At 47.0% G+C, this 18,569-nt stretch overlaps 2 protein-coding genes across 14 annotated transcripts in view; one reads left to right on the forward strand and one right to left on the reverse strand.

Annotated features, from left to right (window-relative positions):
* The window catches only part of WASHC1 (WASH complex subunit 1), a 38,343-nt gene extending 36,912 nt beyond the window's left edge, over positions 1 to 1,431 (forward strand). For all 8 annotated transcript variants that reach the window (XM_058852898.1, XM_058852903.1, XM_058852899.1 and 5 more), the window contains one exon: positions 278 to 1,431. In XM_058852898.1, the coding sequence (XP_058708881.1) occupies positions 278 to 429 (152 nt within the window). In that variant the 3' untranslated portion in view covers positions 430 to 1,431. The remainder of the gene's footprint in view (positions 1 to 277) is intronic.
* On the reverse strand, positions 1,345 to 18,505 carry DDX11 (DEAD/H-box helicase 11). Of its 6 annotated transcripts, none has more exons than XM_058852891.1 (26): positions 18,278 to 18,505; positions 17,964 to 18,188; positions 17,045 to 17,131; positions 15,539 to 15,696; positions 14,365 to 14,413; positions 13,776 to 13,826; positions 13,096 to 13,183; positions 12,438 to 12,640; positions 11,731 to 11,883; positions 11,582 to 11,628; positions 10,735 to 10,814; positions 9,522 to 9,566; positions 9,330 to 9,397; positions 8,902 to 8,940; positions 8,308 to 8,431; positions 7,664 to 7,801; positions 7,080 to 7,192; positions 6,659 to 6,731; positions 6,183 to 6,286; positions 5,533 to 5,682; positions 3,556 to 3,624; positions 3,284 to 3,384; positions 2,790 to 2,874; positions 2,135 to 2,210; positions 1,825 to 1,979; positions 1,345 to 1,701 (listed from the first exon to the last, which is right to left on the reverse strand). In XM_058852891.1, the coding sequence occupies exons 1-26, from the start codon at positions 18,482 to 18,484 to the stop codon at positions 1,672 to 1,674; spliced, it is 2,718 nt and encodes a 905-aa protein (XP_058708874.1). In that variant the 5' UTR covers positions 18,485 to 18,505; the 3' UTR covers positions 1,345 to 1,671. The 6 variants fall into 6 exon arrangements, with proteins under 6 accessions (XP_058708874.1, XP_058708872.1, XP_058708871.1 ...); XM_058852889.1 differs by having other exon boundaries at positions 7,664 to 7,798; positions 13,719 to 13,826; XM_058852888.1 differs by having other exon boundaries at positions 13,719 to 13,826.
* Between the last annotated feature and the right edge of the window lie 64 nt (positions 18,506 to 18,569).

Genomic DNA, 18,569 nt, shown 5'->3' on the forward strand with positions numbered 1-18,569 from the left:
GCACTTGAGATGCCCTGAGGCCATGGCAGGTTCCTGGGGCATTTAGATCAAAGATCACACCTCAGCACTGGGCAGATGACAGCAGGGACTTGCTCAGCAGAGACAGGTCAGGGAGCTGTAGTTAAACGAGACCCTGGCACAAGTCTGTGGCAACATTAAACATGTTGGCTGTTCTGCTTACCTGGATGGTGAGAATGGCTTTCCCCGTCCCCTTTGCTGAATCTCTTTGGTCTCTAGTCCCCAGGTGTCACTAAGTGGTGATTTTCTTCCCTCACAGGTATTTCAGGGAAAGGACCAGGAGCCTCTGGGAATGCCGATGCTCCTGGCAGTCCTGCTGGTGCCTTTGCTCGTATGTCAGACTCAATACCACCCCTCCCACCTCCGCAGCCGCCCGCAGGTGAGGAGGATGAGGATGACTGGGAGTCATAGATGGGATCCATTAAGAATTAGTGTGAAACTGTTGCTGTCTGAAAAATTTCCATGAAGTTGAAGGAAAGAGATCCTTACTGCCTTCACTTTGGTAAAAGGGGGAAGTGTCATCAATTAAGAGTGTGTAAAGGGAAAGCCCAGCTCTCCAGTCTTACAGCCCAGCACCACCAGCCATAGGCTAGAAGCAGGTGCTCCCCTCCCTGAAGCCAAAGCTTGTGCAGACAATAAGGTTTGGACCTACTCAAGGGGCAGGTGAGTCACGATGGAAGTTTCTCAGAGGCAGCTGTTTCTTTCCTTGTGGGGCTAATTAAAATACAGGGAGCAGGTAACAGCTCTGTGCCACAAAAACCTTCTTCCTTATGAAGAGCCTGGAGAGGTAGCATCCAGCTGCTGAAAATGGAAAAGAAGCAAAGGAAGCTCCTGGGACAAGGCTTGCTCAGGGTGACAGAGGTAGCTGGGAACAGCTGAGGGATTATGTGGCTGTCCCTGGTGTTACTGCTGCCCTCCAGCACTGACCCATAACCCTGGAGAGAACCCCAGGAAAGTTAAATTTAAAAAGTTATTTGAATTCAGAAACTTAGCAGTTAAAAAGAGCAGAGCAATTCTGTACTTAAGCATGATCAAAGGAGAAGGGCTGTATTGTGGCCATATCTTTATTCCCCTTGAAAGAATTAACTGCTTCAACCTATTGCCTGCTTGAAGCAAGGTAGAAAGAGGGTGAGAAGAAATGTTACCCACAGCTGCTCGATCACCACTCTGTGTTTTTCCAGTATGACATAAATTAGTGGCCTGCTAGTTTACAATTCCTGTGAAAAGCTCAATGATGGCATCGGTCAGTCGGGCCTCCTACACTTGGTGGTTGATGGGGAAAAAACCATATGTGTTCAGTGAAAATAATTACTCCTGAAACTTAAGTGTACTTAAATAATACTCACCATACTTGAGTGTTTTTATTGAAAGTATTTAATCAATTTAAATAAAACCTTAACAGCTGTAAACAAGTGGGTGCCTGCTGCTACTCTCTCCACCTGCCTCAGGTCTACACCCAGTTTCCCTCCTGGCTGTGGTGCTGAAAGGCTGCCTCACCATCACAGCACTCAGATACTGAACAGCAAACATCCACAAAGGAGGCAGAGATTTTTATCAAGTCCATGGTACAGAAAGGCAGCAACTTGTGTTACGTTACCTAGTCTTCAGAGGTGTAACTCACAATGACAAATACCATCTGTTCTCTGGTCCACATCACAAAGCATCCAACTTGCCTCGATGGAACTGGGAACACACAAAACCAGGCAGTTTGTCCTTGGCCTTACTCTAAAGGGAAGGCTTGAGAAAGGTCCAGATGAGGACAATGGGGAACAGTGTTGGTAGACATAAGATATGACAAGTTCTGACCTTTCTTAACTCAGCAAACGCTGATCCAAAGGCAGGTTTCACCTGGGTCCTCTCCCTGATCCACTGGGGCAGTTTGTTAAAGACGGCAGGGCGTGCATACCTGTGGTCCAGGAGCAGGATGCTCGCAAAGTCCTTCTGATGGCGAATGGCTCTGCCTGCACAGACGATAAAAACAAGAAATAGCCAAGTCAATTGTTTGTTCTTAGACAAGGAAGATCACATTCCCATCATCTGTAATGCATCCTTTTTCCTACCCTCCTCCTTCAGTGTATTTTGTATCCCCCAGCCTGTCCAAGGGAGGGTGAATTACCTATCGACTGGTTTACTGCCTTCATGCACAGGTTTTCAATCAGCACTCTGCTCGGTGCCTGGCCAGCAGCTCTGGGCTGGAAAGAAGAAATAGGCAAGTCTGAACACAAGGCAGATGTAAGTCAAATTTTGGAGAGTCTTAATGGCTAAGTGAGGTAAATACTTTTACCCCTGCAGCATGAGCGGGTGGCCAGGCAGACCCCAAGCTGAGTGTAAGGAGGAACAGAAGAAAGGTCGCAGTTAGAAAACCGTGTTGAGCATTCACAAAGAGCCAACCCAAGGTCCCCTTGAAGGCAGAAATCTTGTCCCCAGGAACAGCACCTCCAGTGAGCAATGAGAAGGGACAAATTATCCTGGCAAGCAGCTTCTACTACCCTGCCACCCCCTCTGGGTTGAAGGGTCCTCGCTCCCCTTGGAATTCAGAGTTGCCAACAAGTCCTGGTGGCATTTCCCTCCACTGAACTTCCTCCCTGTGTTTAGGGCCACATGTTCAGGAGCAGGCTGCAGAAGGCTGTGCTCTCAGTACCACACTGTCTGGGAAATGAGGGTGAGCTCAAAGAAAATAAAACCTCTCAAGGCAGCTCTGGGACTTATGTGCTGGGAAGTTAGTACTATAAAGCAAAATTGAAAGAGACAGAGGTGTAAGTGGCTCTTACCATTGTTTTGTCAAGCCAAGTCATTTTTTCCTGGAGTTCTGGAGATCTAATGTTGGGGTAAGGCATTCCCACCATAATCACACACCTGCAAGGGAGGACTGCATTATTCTTAATGTCTCATCCTAGAGCACTTTGCCAATAGACTGATAAATTAGAGGTCACTGCACCCCTGAAAGACAGCCAGCCCTGCAAACCAAAGGCAGCAATAAAGCACAGCAGTCTGACAAGCACGTGCTGAACAGAGCTGCAGAGGGATTCAGAGTGCCAGAACAAGGGATTATCTAGTACAGCAAGCCTAACTGCATTATTCACGGGAAGAGTGGCCTGGACAGGTGGGTTTTACACCACCCAGCAGACCCTTCTGTTGCTTTAAGCATCAGCTAAGTCACACAGGCCCCAGGATTTTCTACCTATGCAAGTACTGATGTGCCCATCGTGCTTGGAGTCACTACACCACAAGCCAGAGCTGGCTTTCCAAGGAGCAGTCACCTTACCTTCCCAGGTCATCGGAGAAGTTTATCCCTTCACTCATTTTGCCTCCAACTACAGAAAGCAGCAGGGCTCCTGTCATCTGTCCTCCCGTCTGGCTGCAGCGCTGCAGGAGAGGGACCAGCAACTTAAACCAGAGCTGGGAAGATTTCTGTGCTTCAGAAACACTCCCACACCTAGGATAAAGGCCTCTTTGCTTATTAAACGTGCCCTCCTTTGCAGCATTCCCATTCCCACTGGGCTGTCACACTCCCACCAGCCTGCCTGCTCAGCTTACCTTTATGCACTTGGCGTATTCCACCAGCACCTGCTCCACCTGGTTGGCTTTCTTAGGCTCCTGAAAGATCTGTCAGGCACAGTTCATCAGTTACAGCAACAGGAAACAGTTTAAAGAAAGCAAATAATTTTACCCCCATGCCATTAAACAGCATATGGAACTGAGGTCACAGAAGGGAAAACTGCCTGAAAAACTAACTTAACCAGTACCTTCCCTCCACTCTGAAAATGCACTACAGCTCTTTTCAGCTGGCCTCTGAAGGGAGCAGCAGCTGCTCCTGCCCCTTCAAGATTCCCTTTCAGCTTTGGCAGACTGATTCGATACTGCCAAGAAGTTACAAGTCATCTGAGAGCTGAGAGGCAGAAAAGCAATGTGCACCTCCTGCACCTATGAACCAAGACTCTCTGGGATCAGGAGACTTGACAGATGCAAAATCTTGGAGGACAGGAACAGGACCAATCAATTTGAATCATCAGTTCATTCCTAGCAGCAGCTCCCTTGCCCAGTGAATAAATTAGCTTTTCATGCAAAGCATAAAAAAGTAGTATTTCTTTATGTTATTCTAGCAGACCTAATTAGTTACTGAAAACCTCTGCAGTTAATTCAGCTGTATTTGTATAGGTGCTGTACCTTGGCATAAAACACAAGTAGTTTCCCTAGTAAACAAGAGGTCCAACATATATCTTCTTTCTAACGGTAAAAAACCTACAGAACATGTTTTCCTTTGGTTAGCAAGAAGTAATATAAAATTTTACCAGTCAAAATCAGCCTTTCAGTAGAAAAATAATTGGCAATTGCAGGTATAAGCCAAAACTAACTTATTGAAAATTAGCTATTTAAGCCTCTGATTTAAATTAACTTTTCCTCTGTTATTTATATATAATATAAATATATATATAATTTATATATAATCTCAGCAACTTCAGGAAAGCCTTGAACCTTCCCTTGCTAAGATTTGATCTTGTGTGTGGGCAGTTGAAAGTCACACTTGCTGCATTTATACCCAACTGCCTTGCTAACACATATCCAATTTGCTAAAGACTATAAAAGCCAAACAACTAATCAGAGTTGAAAGTTGGAACAAATTGTGTGTGGCCCAAAGCCTTGGAGAAACCAAGCAGAGCACTGGGACTCTGACAGGACACACCTCAAAGGGACTCAGAACTCTACAAACACAGAGAAAATAAAGCACAGTGCTTCCACCCAAAAACCTACCAGCTGTCCCATGTGCCAGAATGTCAAGAATCACCGAGGCTGTGAAACACCTGGGACTGTGGTAAGCTGTTTAGCTTTCGGTAAACAGAAGTCACAGCCAGGGTATATGTAATTTTTTTTTCCCCTGGCACAGGATCCAAGATCCCTGCACTGCAACCTGAAGTGCTTGACTTTCAATACCCAGCTTCCAAATACATAAGAATCATTGCAAAGATTTTATATTTGCAGTGATCTCCCTGTTTAATGTTTCTCTTTGCTCCTTCAATAGGAGTCACCACTGCTGGTCTTCCAGTTCTCATTTCTACTTCTAGCAGATAGCAAAATGCCATTTGTCTTATAAACGGCAGTGCTGTCTCACTGCCTAGCCCTTGGCTGTGCTGGTCTGTGCTCAAGGGACACACAGATGAGCCTAGGAAAAACAGAGTCCCTGTAGGAGCTGAACCTGAACAGCCTCCCTAGCCACAGGAGAATAAGCCTGCTGGCTATAGGAAACAAAGACTGTCTGCCCCCATGGCCTCTACATAGACTGTGCACTTCAAGAATGTATAGCTGCAATCAATCTCATTTAGATCGCAGCTCAGTGCTCAGCTGCCTGGGAAGTATCATTTATTCCTTACTGGAGGGATTAGCTGGATAAACATCCATTTTGCTCTGCTGTGCAGACTACGGGAACAACTCTGAGAGAGGCCTGGAATGCATATGGAATTGTTTGGGTTTTGACACCTCCATGGAAAGTACCAAGTGCCCTGGCTGCACAATCACCTTCTTCTTGGCTGCCAGGCGGGAGAGCAGCCCTGTCTTCTCCCAGTGTCCATACACCTGCTTCTCATATTCATAGGAGGGGAAGAAGCACACCACACCTCCCGGGATCACATTGCACAGGTTGCAAAGGATTCGACCTGTCTCATCCATCTGCAAGAGAGATTAAAGCACATTGCAGCTGACAGGACCCCACCTAATGCTGCTCCAATTATGACATGCCTTAGGGGAGGAATAAATGTGGGAAACATGCCAGGTCTGTGACAACTCCCATGGGGAGCTGGGCATCACTAAAAAGCTCTTCACTACTTGGCTATCTTCCCTAGCCCAGGGTTTCTGTTGTGGCTGTGGAGCCGTGGTCATTCAGCAAAGGCAGGTTTGCCTCAGTGGATGGAAGCTGTCCCACTAGAACAGATGTTGAGAGCTGGTTGAGATTCAGCAAGGGCAGAGCAGACTTAGTGTCTGGCCTTGGGTGCTTACTGCCCTGCCACAGGAAGAAGTGCCAAAACACCTGCAGCTGCTCCTATGGTTTGGGATTTCCTTTGCCATGGCTTTTGCTCAGCCCACCTCTTAAACAAGTGTACCCTGCTCTGAAACATAAGCATGTGAAGCAAAAAGGACATCCCAAGGAAGGGAACAAAGGACAAACTGACCATCTGAGGCAGGTCTCTGGTCTGGTAAGTGAACTCCAGCTGCTGGTTGGAAGGACCACTGCAGAGGATGATGGGTAAAATGTTTTCTGGAGGAATCACATGTCCTGGAGACAAAAACAAGTAGTGGGAGTCAACATCTCTGCTGTTGGCACAAACCCCATGAGCTGAAGAACTTTAATTGCCTTTGAGTGACAGAGGCCAGCATTTGCCTGGCTAAGCCAAAGTGCCCAAGTCACTCAGCTGCTCCAACTTCCATCCCCTCAGCCCCTGGGAAGGAGCATGCCAATGGCATCACTGCCTGCCAATACCAGTCAGAACCACAGGGGAAGCTCAGAGTGAAAGGGAAGTCACAGCCCTTTGCTGCCCTGATTTTTACAAAAGATGCCACGTTGCTTTGAGTGCTGACAGAACAGTGTTAAAGGCAAACTGCAGCCCTTGCAGCTGCTGAGCCCTCCCTGCCAGCCCGGTACACTCACCGCAGGAGAACTCCACGATACGGGCAGGGTCCACACCAGCACAGCACAGCAGCTGCTCTCGGAAATCAGCCACCTAAGATCCACAAAACCAAGACAAGTAAAGCAGCAGCGTCCCAAAAAGCTCTGCCCCGGCAGCAGCAGCGCTGCTGGTCAAGGGCCGCCTCCCCCGCGCTGCCCAAGAGAGGAGCGGCAGCGCCCTCTGCCCGCAGACAGCGGCACCGACTTTCCGCAGAGACCCCGCACGGTCCCCGTGGGGTCCCGGCCCTGCAGAGCGACCCGTGGCATCACGAGGTCCTCCGACTGCTCCTCGTGCTACTTCTAAACTACCACGAGCTCAGCCTGGCTGCTCTCTTTCCACCCCGGCTTGCAGACTGCACCACCCACCTCCTGAGACCCCAGCGCAGCATCGTTATTCCCTCACCGGCTGCATGGTGCCTCCGGCAATGATGACAGCACGGCATTCTTCCACAACCTTGGCAAAGTGGACAGCTGGATTCAGCAAGAGGAATTTGAGGCTGCTCTGACCAACTGTGCCTGGAAAAAGCAGAGAAGAGCATTCAGGAGCTAGCTGTGACAGATACTCAGGGATATGACAGATTCAACCTCCTGTCCCGGATACTCTGGCAAGTCCCTGCCTCTCAAAGTAAGGACCTGCTGTTCAACACTGACAGAGGCAGCAGCAGGTAATGCCAACCTGGAAGTTACCTTCTGCTTCCTATTCTCCCTGGAGCTGTACAACAGGTGCAGTAAACTGCAGGACAAAACTTGACATCCAAAATGGGAGCAGACATCTGCAAACCCTGGCCCCAGTGCCCTTGGTTAAAAATTCCCTTGGGGTCATAAGCATCCTCAGATAGACCAAGCCTGCCAGCCTACATCACACATGGCACAAATGTTGCTGCAGGTTCTCCACAGACCTTTGTATCTCCCCTCCCTCAGTGCCAGTGCAGCACCCTGCTTGTGACTGACTCATGCCACCTCTCCCCAGCTCACCCTCTCCAGTACCTTGCCTGTTGAGCATGACTCTGCCATCTTGGTTTGCATTTGTGAGGGCCGAGAGAAATCCTTCAATCTGCATCAGTGGAGAGGCAGTTCGGAGCTGGTCATGCTCAGCCTCCCCGGGAGGGCTCTGGGGGGCACCTGCTGGCCCAAAAACAAAAGGAGACGTAGGCAACTTAGGCCACGCTTCTAAAGACAGGCTAAGCACAAAACATGCTCTATAGGAACATGATACCTGGGGCACATACGCAGGCAGAGAACAAAGACCCATTTAAAGGGGAAAAGCCAAATTCTGTCTCATTGCTAAATTAAAAAATAAAAAGATCTGGTTTTTGTGGATGGCACCACTAAGCAGAGCTACTACACGCAGCCGCTTGGGTCCCAGAGCCAGCAGGACACAGAAGGGCAAAGCTTGAGTGCATGTGGTGTGAACGTGGAATTACATCATTCAGTTTGAAAGGGACCCCACTAATCCCATGTACAGTTGTCTAGGTCAGCTAGTGAGACTTGTTAAAAAACACCCATTCAGGACACCTTCTTCAGTCTCTCATTCTGCAAATCTGCCTCCTCCCTTTCCTCACGCAGAGAGATGCAGGTTCCACATCCTCGCTCTGCCCACAGATGCACAAGGAGACGATGCCTGAACTCACCCTCCTTATCAGATCCCTGCTGAAGAGTCAGAAGAAAGTTCTGCAAACCAGCCAGCTTCTGGTTCTCCTTGTTGGTCTTCACAGCTGAAGCAGGACCCCCATATCGCTCCACAAACCCAAAAAGCTGCCAAGCAAAAGCCAGAAAGACTTATGACTTAAGCAACAGCAGGAATCAGAAAAGATAAAGACAGGTTTGTTGGCCTGCCACAAATTAAGTCCCTTAGTAAGTGTTCACAGACCAGCCTAATCAGAATGCACCAGTTCCCATTACCTTCATCCACCCACTGAATAAAAGCAAAACAAATCTCTGATGTCTGTTCTTCCAGTGCAATGCAGCCTACTTGGCTCGCAGATTTGAGGCCAAACAGCACAGAATTGGCACCCACTGGAATACCGTGGTAAACCACACTGTATGTTTTTTTCTGGATAAGCAAAAGTTAATCTGCCCATATAGTACTTTTTATAAAAACCATTTTGTTTGTGGAACAGGGTGGAGAAGACAAGCTCCCACCCAGCTGCTGCATCTTCCGTCTCAAATTCCAAGTGTGAAACAGCATTGGAACACTGCTGACCATGAAACCACAGAGCTAGTACCTTCCTGCTGATGAGGCTCTTCTCACAGTACCGCTGAACCTGTTGGAGGAAGACAGGAAAATGAACTGGCAATAAGCACCCCTTCTCCCATCCTGTCCAGCAAGGCTGTCACTTGCTGTGCTTTTGGGAAGAGGTGCACAGCTCTTTGTCAGCGCTACCAGCCAGACAGCAGTTTATTACAATGGCATTCCAGAGTGGAAACACACAGAGTTAAGCTGCTGTGTTTGGAGGTTCAAGGGGGGAGGTACAGTACTGGAGTAGCAAAATTTCGGCATCCACAGTCCTTATAGTGTAGCTTTGCCTACAGACAGCTAGAAAGCAGATTCTGCCATGTGGGCTTTGGCTCTGCTTCCAGCTCTCATACACACTCCAGATAATCTCAAACAAGTCACCACCACTTGTGCCCTAACAGAGAACATTTGCATTACCTTGAAGAGGTTGATATTGTCAATCTGGCTCTGAAATAGAAAGTCATTGATGGATTTTAGTACTGTCCCTGAAAAAAAATAGGGAAAAGGGAAAAAGAAATTATTAGCTGCTGCTGGGCCTACACCCCTTACTGCTCACACCCATGTCCCTGACTGATAGCTCCGTACCCCAGGAGTTCACTCCAGTCTTACCTGTTTGGGAAACTGCCTGACATCCAGGATTCTGGTTCACGTTACCTGTAAAGCATGAAACCAATTCAAGGAAGGCTTGAATCTACCTCATAATTAAGCAGGAAAGTAAAGACTGAGCTTGAGGTACAGTGCATAAAAAACCCAAGAGGTAACTACACATCTGCAAAACAGCTATACAGACAGAACATCAGCTCCCACTCCTTTTATGGAGTGGGAGTATTAACAATTTGCCCTGTAGACTAGCCCTACATTGTAGAACAAGTGTGCTGCTGCATCCTAAGGAACACCACCTACATTCCTTCTGTGGCTGGAAACAGCAGGTAGGGTGGGTCATCAGAAATGCTCACACACTATGTAGTCATCGTGCTGCAAAGACAAAGGGAAGGGACTGCAATGCATCCCTCACCCATCCTCAGTACAGCAGCAGGGAGCTGGGAAGCACAGAGACTGGCAGGCAACTGCGAGGAGGGGAGGGGAAAACCTAAGGACACCAACATGCCCAGAGCCTGACAGCCAGAACAGGATTAATTGCTGCCACCCACTGCATTTTATGTCCTAGTGTTTAACACCCACCTCATATCTCACTTTTGTAGCCCCTGCCCCAAAGGCCTGCATTTCCACTGGCATGGAGGAAGTTCTATATGAATTTAGGACATGCTTTCCTTAAGACAGACGAAGTTCTAACAAACAGATCAGTCAAGAGAAGGAGCCCTGCAAATTCCTGTGAACTTAAAATCAAAGCAAAATAATATTTTCTCACAAAGGAGAGGCGCCACTCAAGAAAGATTCATTCTGCAGATGCATGCTGACATGCATAAAGGCCTTGCTACCAGATGACCCAGAGATTTATTTCATGCAGCTCTTGTGCTGCACTGTTATACAGCTGCTGTATTCCTCACTTAGCATCTTACATCATCCCCACTCCAACTGGATCTCAAAACCACACAGAAAGAGAAGGAAACTGCCTCTACCAACTTACAATGTCATCTGCTGCTCCTCAGCTAGTGAAAAAAAGAGAAGGGTTCAAGTAGACACCAGTCAACTTCCCCACGTACAAACCAGCCTGAGAAATAAAACTACTGGCATCTGAACCTAGACATGAGCAACACTTCCCTGCAGTCTCCGCAGAGGAGGAAGGGGGACAGTGTCCTGAGGAAGCACTAACTAGCTCAGAGTTTATCAGTATCCCTGGAGACACAAGAGGTTTGCTTACCTCCCAGCATGGCAACAAACTGCTCCAGTAAATACAGGATCTGCTTAATGTACATCAAGTTCTTTGCCTTCAAACGTTTCCTGTGAAAAATGAGCCCCAAAACCTCTTCAGGGACTAACCAAACCAGCTGAGCTGCAGAAATAAGTACATGAACTCTTCTTCATTTGGGACAGACAGGAACTAAGATTTCTTCCAAGTTCACTCTCTCTGTTTGTGACAGAGCAGACTCTTGTGGCTATCCTGCCCAAGGTCATCCCAAAGCACTTATCCATGCTCCCCGCCCCCGTTCCTACCACTGCACTTCTCTTTGCATATTAATTATAGTTGGTTTCCTACAATGGCAGTGATGCCTCCAGACTCTATTGCAATAATGCTCAAAAAATTCAGAGTAATTAGTATTGAACACAACAATCAGCCGCTGCAGGGATGGCAAGATGCTGAGCCAAAACCCACATACAGCTTCCTCATCCTCAGAGCTTCCTGCTTCTACCCCAATGCCAGTCAGCGGGTGAAAGACTAAGGGAGAGACATGAAAGACTGAATCTTTTGAAACACTGCATCACATAGTAGAAATCATTAGAGGGAGATACTGGGAAAGGAACTGGGTGTATAAGGGAAAAACAGAATCCTCAGGGTATCCCCTTCTCACTGTTTAATACCAGCCCCAGGGGTCTGACTTAGATGGATTCTAGACAGGGATAATGAAGCAAGTGTCTTTCCATCTGCAGAACTCTTAATGCAGTAACTTTCCACTCGGGAAGAGCAAGATATACCCTGCAGCCACGAGGCAAGCCAAGGCATGCACAGACCTTGCCTCTGCTGAGCTCTTCTCCGCCAGGATCCTCACCTGTATCGCTCCATGTACTGCGACAGCTGGGAGTGGGCACGGCACAGCTACAGAAACAGAAAGCAGAAGCTGTTGTTATAAAGGAGAGAAGAAAGGGCACTGCTGGAAGCAGATGTCCCTCTCCATTAGCAGGCCAGGTTGTGACTCACCTGAGAGCCGCTGACCTCGGCACTGTGGATACAGGTGATAGTGTCTATGAGGTTGTGGGCCTCGTCAATGATCACAACCTGGTCCTTCAGCTTGATCCCAGCAGCATTCCTGGTAGGCTCATGCAAAAGCATCTGATAGGGCAGCACCACCAGCTACAGCAGAAGCACACAGTGCCCTGATTCCAGCTCTCATCCTTACAAACTTAAGGCATTCTACAACCACTCATTAACAGCCTGTATCAGAGGGCCTTGCAGAATTCAGCCAAGTGACTTACTCTTATTATGGGAAAGGTAGGAACAAAACCAGGAGGACTTGCTTGAGAGGGACACTGGGATGTAAGATGAAGAGAAATAATTATTGCGTATGGGCTCAGGTTACCTTCCAAATCTGCTTTGGAGCTCTGAAAGCACGTCTTCAGAGAGAATCCAGCAAGGAAGAAGAGTGGTGTAAGAGCTAAGAGTACACCTGTGTGTCAGTATTGCCTCACACCTGCTGAACTGTTCAAGTATTCCAAAATGCTGAGACATACAGCATCCTTATGAATTTCTGATGGGAATTCTCATTTTCCTTTGCTTTCTGAGCAAAACTACAGCTGACAGAAGCACAGCCTGCTTACAGACTCCTCCAGTCTAAGTAACAGTACTAGAGGGAGCAGGCCATTCTTAGAGGGCCTGGCATTAATGCCACTAAAACTGTTATGCCTTACCTGAGCAGCAGGGATGGCAAATCGACTCCCATAATATGGGCAGGCTCTGGTCTCCCTTCCCAAGGACACCAACTGCTCAATATCCTTCACTTCCACTAGAACTTCATCACGGAGAAACTGCATTTGCTCATAGGAATAAAATGGGCACGTGGTGCGACTCACACGTCTCTTCTTCCCCTCATTCTCCTCATCACTCTTCTTTTCTAACATCAGAAATCAAAAGAAAGCTATGAGCAACACACACAACAGCCTAGAACAACCACTTTGCAGAACCTCATGGATTTCAAAGTAAGCTTTGACGTGTGTATTCCTGACCTATCGCCTATTTAAAAATTATTCAGCAGTAGCATTTCCATCTCCACTGTGGACACTACTCTTGCCAGTTAGATTTAGCATGTGACATCTTCCAACATTTCTAGTAGTGAGTTAACAAACACAAGTATCTTTCTGTCCTGACTAGGTTAAGACATTCAGAAAATCATCCTGATCTCAGCATAGCCTGGAGATCAAGAAAAGTACCAAGGATTCCTGTTCCTCCAACCTGTTATTTCCAAGCTCCTACCCATCTTGCCTGAACTGACTGGCAGTGCCCATTGTCTCCACACTCTCATGACACCTTTATCAGGAACTGCTTCCCCCAGACTGCAAGCATTCCTACCGTGTTTGTTCTTTTGCATCTCCATGCAGCGGTCATTGATGAGCTGCAGAGCACCCAGGCGTTGCACCTCCTCATTCACACACAGATTCTGACACGTGCAAAGAGAGGAAGGGAGTCAATTCACTTGCTGAACTGCCCTCATGTGCACCCTCTAAACAAAGTGTAAAACAAAAGATTTTCTTTAGAGCAATCTCAGGCCAGATTCCAAAACAGAAAAGTCTACCAGTCAAACATCGTTCATACTAACTGGTACAAACATGCCCGAAAACCACAGAAATTTAGGAAGGAAAAAAAGAGAAAAAGAGAGCTCACTGCTACACAACAGCTTCTAAAAAATGCTGCCAAAAGTACTAGTCTACTAAGAGGTGCACCTTCTCAGTGACTCAGACATCTGTAATCTGTATTAGAAATGGTAAAACGTATTCTTGTGTTTACATCAAAGGGTAAATGACCAAAGCAGAGTTCACAGAAAAATGTACATCACACAGATCTATGTTGTGACCCATGTCCGCTTTAGTTTTTCAACTGGAGACTCAAGATGTCCCCAAGGTGACTTCTGTGGCACCAGATCCACACATCTCCTGGCAGTGTGTTCTGGGTCCCTTGAGAACACCACCACGTGCCTGCCTGGATCCCAAGGAGACCAGACGCGTGTCTTTGCCAAAGGGACTTTTCTGCACCTCGCGCACAAACTGGGACAGCTGGGAGTGAGTGCGACTGCAGTAGTAGATCTGCAATGAGGAAGAACAAAGGGAAGACAAGAAGAATATGGAAGCAAATCCCTACCTATGACCAATCATGTAAGGAAGCATCCAAGCACTTCAACAAGGTTCACCTTGCTCAAGCCTTCAAAGGCACAAGGGAAGGCACACGTTTGAGTGTCACCTTAAAACTGCTGAGGCCAAAAGCCCCATCTTTCTTTTCTCCTCTGCATTTGCCTTTGTTTCCAATTAATTTCCCAAAGTCTCTACAAAACAGGGACTTATCATGGGAGGGTAATAAAAAATTATTGCTGTGTGCTTTCACAGCAAGACACAGAAAAAACTAAGCAGTGCTAGCACAGCAAACTGCTTACGCAGGCAGTGTAGTCCAGGAGATGAGCACAGCAGAACTAGCTGTCTTTATCAACAAACCTGGCAGGTTTTGGAAACTAGCTCTTAAATCCTTCTGTACTGCCTGACTGTTGGAAAGGTGCAAGCAATAAAGCCATAATTCTGCTCACTCCTACACTATTCTATGAAGTGGCACTATTTAATTTCCTCATCTCACCTTAGTCACATGATCCTCTTCCAAATCATCATCTTCTTCTTCTTCCAGCCTAAGAAAATAAAAAGCTCAAACAGTTTCCTTTCAGCAGACCACCGACAGTAAGAATCAAATGATGCTCTACCACAAGACTGAGATCTCAAGAGAAATTATTAAGTCATCTCAAAAAGAGCCTCTGGACTCATCTCAGGTGGTAAAAGAAAAATGAACTTTTTAAGAACAGTGTAAGTGTGCATAATCAAGTCAAGCCTTTCTCTTTAAAGGAAAAGTCTCTCCTGGGCTGTGCCCTTTTTCCAAGTTCAAGATATTTTTTTTTTTCCTTTTGATTCAGGGGCCTCTAAGCCTCAGGCATAAGCTAATCAATGCTCTACTATTCTTTGGTGAGCTTCTTCACTTCTTTTTCTAAAGCTTTCTCATTAGAAGCAATTTACCACTCTCCAGATATTGCATAAAGGCTTCAGGAAAGCATTCAGCTGCCATAGAGCTCCTCAAAGGCAACAGCTGTTCAACCTTTGATAAACTAACTACATATGAAAAGAGTAGTTAAGTGTTCTTCAATTTTTAAGGCAGAAGGATCTGTCTAGACACTAATTAGTAAATTTGTAATTTAAATTTGTTTGACTTTTTGTGCTGATGTATGGCTTCTGGCTTTCTGCATAAAACAAATGGATGAGAGAGAAAAGTGTGCGTGGCGTTTTCATGCCAAAGCTCTGTCTTCAGAAATGTGAACATCTCTGCCTTTAGAGTATCAAAAGATGCCAGTGCTAATCTGCAGAACTGACAGCTTCCTCTGGTGTCCTGAGTTCCATTCTGCTTTTCTAATGCAAGAAACTTGATCGTGAGTCATTCACTCAGCATGCATCAATCCACTCTTTGGGAAGCTGGGCATGGATAAAGGAAGGACACTGACACACATTTTACGATGCACTTTGTCAGAAAGCACTTCAAGTCACTCAGATCAGTCTAACAAAAATTTAGAAAAACCAAAACAAACCAAATGAAAATGCCCCCAAACAACCAATTATATAAAACCCCAGAACAACCACCACCTTACACTGTTTGAAAAGGTGAGAAACACTTTTTAATAAAATCTGTACAACTTCTTTAATCAGGGCAAGATAAAAATTAGACAGAAAATGTTTCCTTAGCATGGAATCCCCTCAGTCCCTGTCCTTACCCAGATACCACTTTCTTTTCGTCATCACTCTCATATTCAGCAAGGATCAGCTCCTCCTCGTTGTGATCCAGCTGGTCTAGAACACCCTCTCCAGCTCCCTGTGAAAGAGCCTCTTTGCTGAGCTGAAGAAGGCGCTTTGCCTCATCCTCCTCGCACCTCTGGAAGGAACACAAAGGCACAGTATTTCCCAGATACAAAGAGAGTAGCACAGAGGTTGCCTTATGGCATGGGCAGGTCAGAAGACAGCACAGTCCCTCACAGAAGGCTGAAGCTGTTCAGCCCCTTAGAAGACAGCTGTTACCAACAACCAAAGACTTGCCCACACAGACAGTTATGAAGGGGAAACATAAAGGACCTTCTCTGAAAAAGACATGCTGAACTAACAGACCCTCAATGCAATGTTCATGTAATCCAGTATTAGTTGCTTAAAGTGGCACATAAAATATGTCTGCCAGAGAGAAAATAGTGTGTAAATAAACCTGAACAAACAAACATGTAAGGATACAATCAAACACTCTGTGCACATTTAACTCAAAGCTAGAATCAGCTCAGCAACTGGTTTAGAACAAGATTTCTCTTGCTTTTTTTCTCCAGTTGTGACTCTAACACAAGTCTACCTCACTACAAAGATTCAATTCACCTGTTGAAGCACAGTTTTCTGATTAACTTTTATGTCACAACAAAGAAAAGTTCATTTTTTCCATCTCAAAACGGTATCTTCCAACGTCAATGAATGTTTTATTACCGTGGCATTATACAGAAAAAGCAGTTAGTAAGCACTACAGAAAAGATGAATCAGTCACTTTTCCAAATCTCTGTAATATTTCTCTCATTTTCTCTCTTGCTTTTCATCATGCTTCTCATTTCACATGCTCTTCATCCTCTTTTAAGAGACAAGTTCTTTGTTCCATTTGTTTTTTATTTGCCATTCTTCACTATTTCTGTCATATCCTTTTGACAGGAGCTGACCAAAACATTGCACCATATTTGAGATGGAGCACACTAGAAATTAATAGCCTGGCAGCCTACTAAATCTGTCTGTTTGGGGATCTCATATGACCAAAAAATACCAAGAGCATTGAGGCCAGCTCATGCATCTAAATGAGAGGGAATACAGATGTATCTGTGAACTTTAATACCATTTTTATTCCAGAAGTACAGACTGTTCATACTTGCTCATAAAACAGAGATCTTTCCCAAAAAAGCTTCCATGTGTTAAAAGCTTTTAAAAGAAAAGCAGAGGGCTAGAAGGCAATCAGAACACACATCATTTCTGCCCACACACAAAAACTGTCACAGGAAATTATTGATGCACAAATTGTTTTTCACATCCGTACTTTTAAAAGAAAATCTAACAAATCATTTCGGATTATCAATTTCAGAAACCTTAAAGAGCTCCTCAAACAGGTGGGTTGGAAAAGTCAATGTGAAGCCACACATAAGCAAGTATGAACAACACTGAAGGTAACCAAAATAGAAAGTTCTGATCTCTATGGAGTAACTCACCTTCCTCTTTACTGTGTATTTTAACTGCACATTGTGCCGAATTTTCTCAAGACGATCTTCTCGCTTTTTCCTTCTGGTCTGCTCTTCCTACAAAAAAGGGAGAGTGTAGGCAGGATGAAGCGGATTTAGTCCTCAACCCTTGGTATCACTACTTATTGTCTGGGTATAGAAAAAAGACTTGACAGAAACAAAACTGCCAGTACAGTGTGCCATTCCCCCAGAGTGCTCACCTACTGAGTGCTGCTCTGCTCAAAGCAATATAGTTTCCTGTCACTCTATTGGCAACAGCGAGAAGAACGACACAGACTCTCTCGTGTGTTGAACAGGAGAGCAAAGTTTATTATTCTTGATCTTCTTTTATAGACTTGTTGGAGAAAGTCCGAGACGTAAAACTCTCATTGGTCATTAAAGCAACACATCTACCATCATTGGTTAAGTGTAACATCACCCCTTGACTGTTTTCCTAAACACCACCTGCAAAGATTGTTGTCCTTTACCAAGGACTGTTTGGATTCTTTTCTCATGCTTTCTCAGGCCAGAATGAGAAGCCTGTGACTTAGTTTCACACAGGCTTTGTTCCCTTCTTTTTGCATTTAGCATCCACAGTGTCCTGTCTTGGGCAGCCTGCAGGCAAAGACACACATCCACCAGATTTACCTCAGGTATTTTCCACTCATCATCCAGGATACAGGAACAGTTTACCCAGAGAGGCAGTGGAGTTCCCTTCCCGGGAGATGCTAACAAGCCGTCTGGACACAGGGTACCGCGCTCTAGGGACTCTGCTCGAGCAGAGAGGCTGCCCTGGGTGATCCCCAGGGGTCCCTTCCAGCCCAGCCATTCTGCGACTATGTGATAGCAGCCCTCCTAATCCTTTTGCCGGGTTATTTCACCCGTCCTCTATACAGGAGCGCTTCCTCACCTTCAGCCTGTCCACCATGTCCCGCTGCTCTTTCTTCTGCACGAAGGCCGTGACCCAGTCGGGCTGCCCGGCCGTGTCCGCGCTGCCCGGCCGCGCCGGCTGCGGGGTCAGCTCGTCCTGCCCGCCGGCCCCGAGCGCCAGCAGCCGCGCCTCCTCCCGCCGCCGCTTCTGCTCCCAGTCCCGGAGCCACGACAAGGCCCCGCAGATGAGGCTCAGCGATTTTCCCTGTCACGGAGAGCCGGCAAGGTGAGGAGCGCTGCCCCACCGCCGCGGCCCCGCTCGGCCACAGCCGCGGCTCGGCCCCAGCGCCTCACCGTGCCCGTGGGGCTCTCGAAGATGCCAACCCGGCCGCCCTCCAGCGCGCCGTACAGCGCCTCCATGAACTGCTCCTGGATGCGGTACGGCGTGTAGGGGAACGGGAACCGGCCCGCCGCCGGCCCGCTCTCCATCCCGCTCTCCATCCCGCTCTCCATCCCTCTCTCCATCCCGCTCTCCATCCCGCTCTCCATCCCGCTCTCCATCCCGCCCCGCTCCCGAGCGGCCGCCGGGGCCGCCCCCGCCCCTTCCCGTGCGGCGGCGGAAGCGCCGCGCCGCCCTCCCCGCACA

The sequence above is a fragment of the Poecile atricapillus genome, chromosome 18, assembly GCF_030490865.1.
Source record: "Poecile atricapillus isolate bPoeAtr1 chromosome 18, bPoeAtr1.hap1, whole genome shotgun sequence".
Classification (NCBI taxonomy): Eukaryota; Metazoa; Chordata; class Aves; order Passeriformes; family Paridae; genus Poecile; species Poecile atricapillus.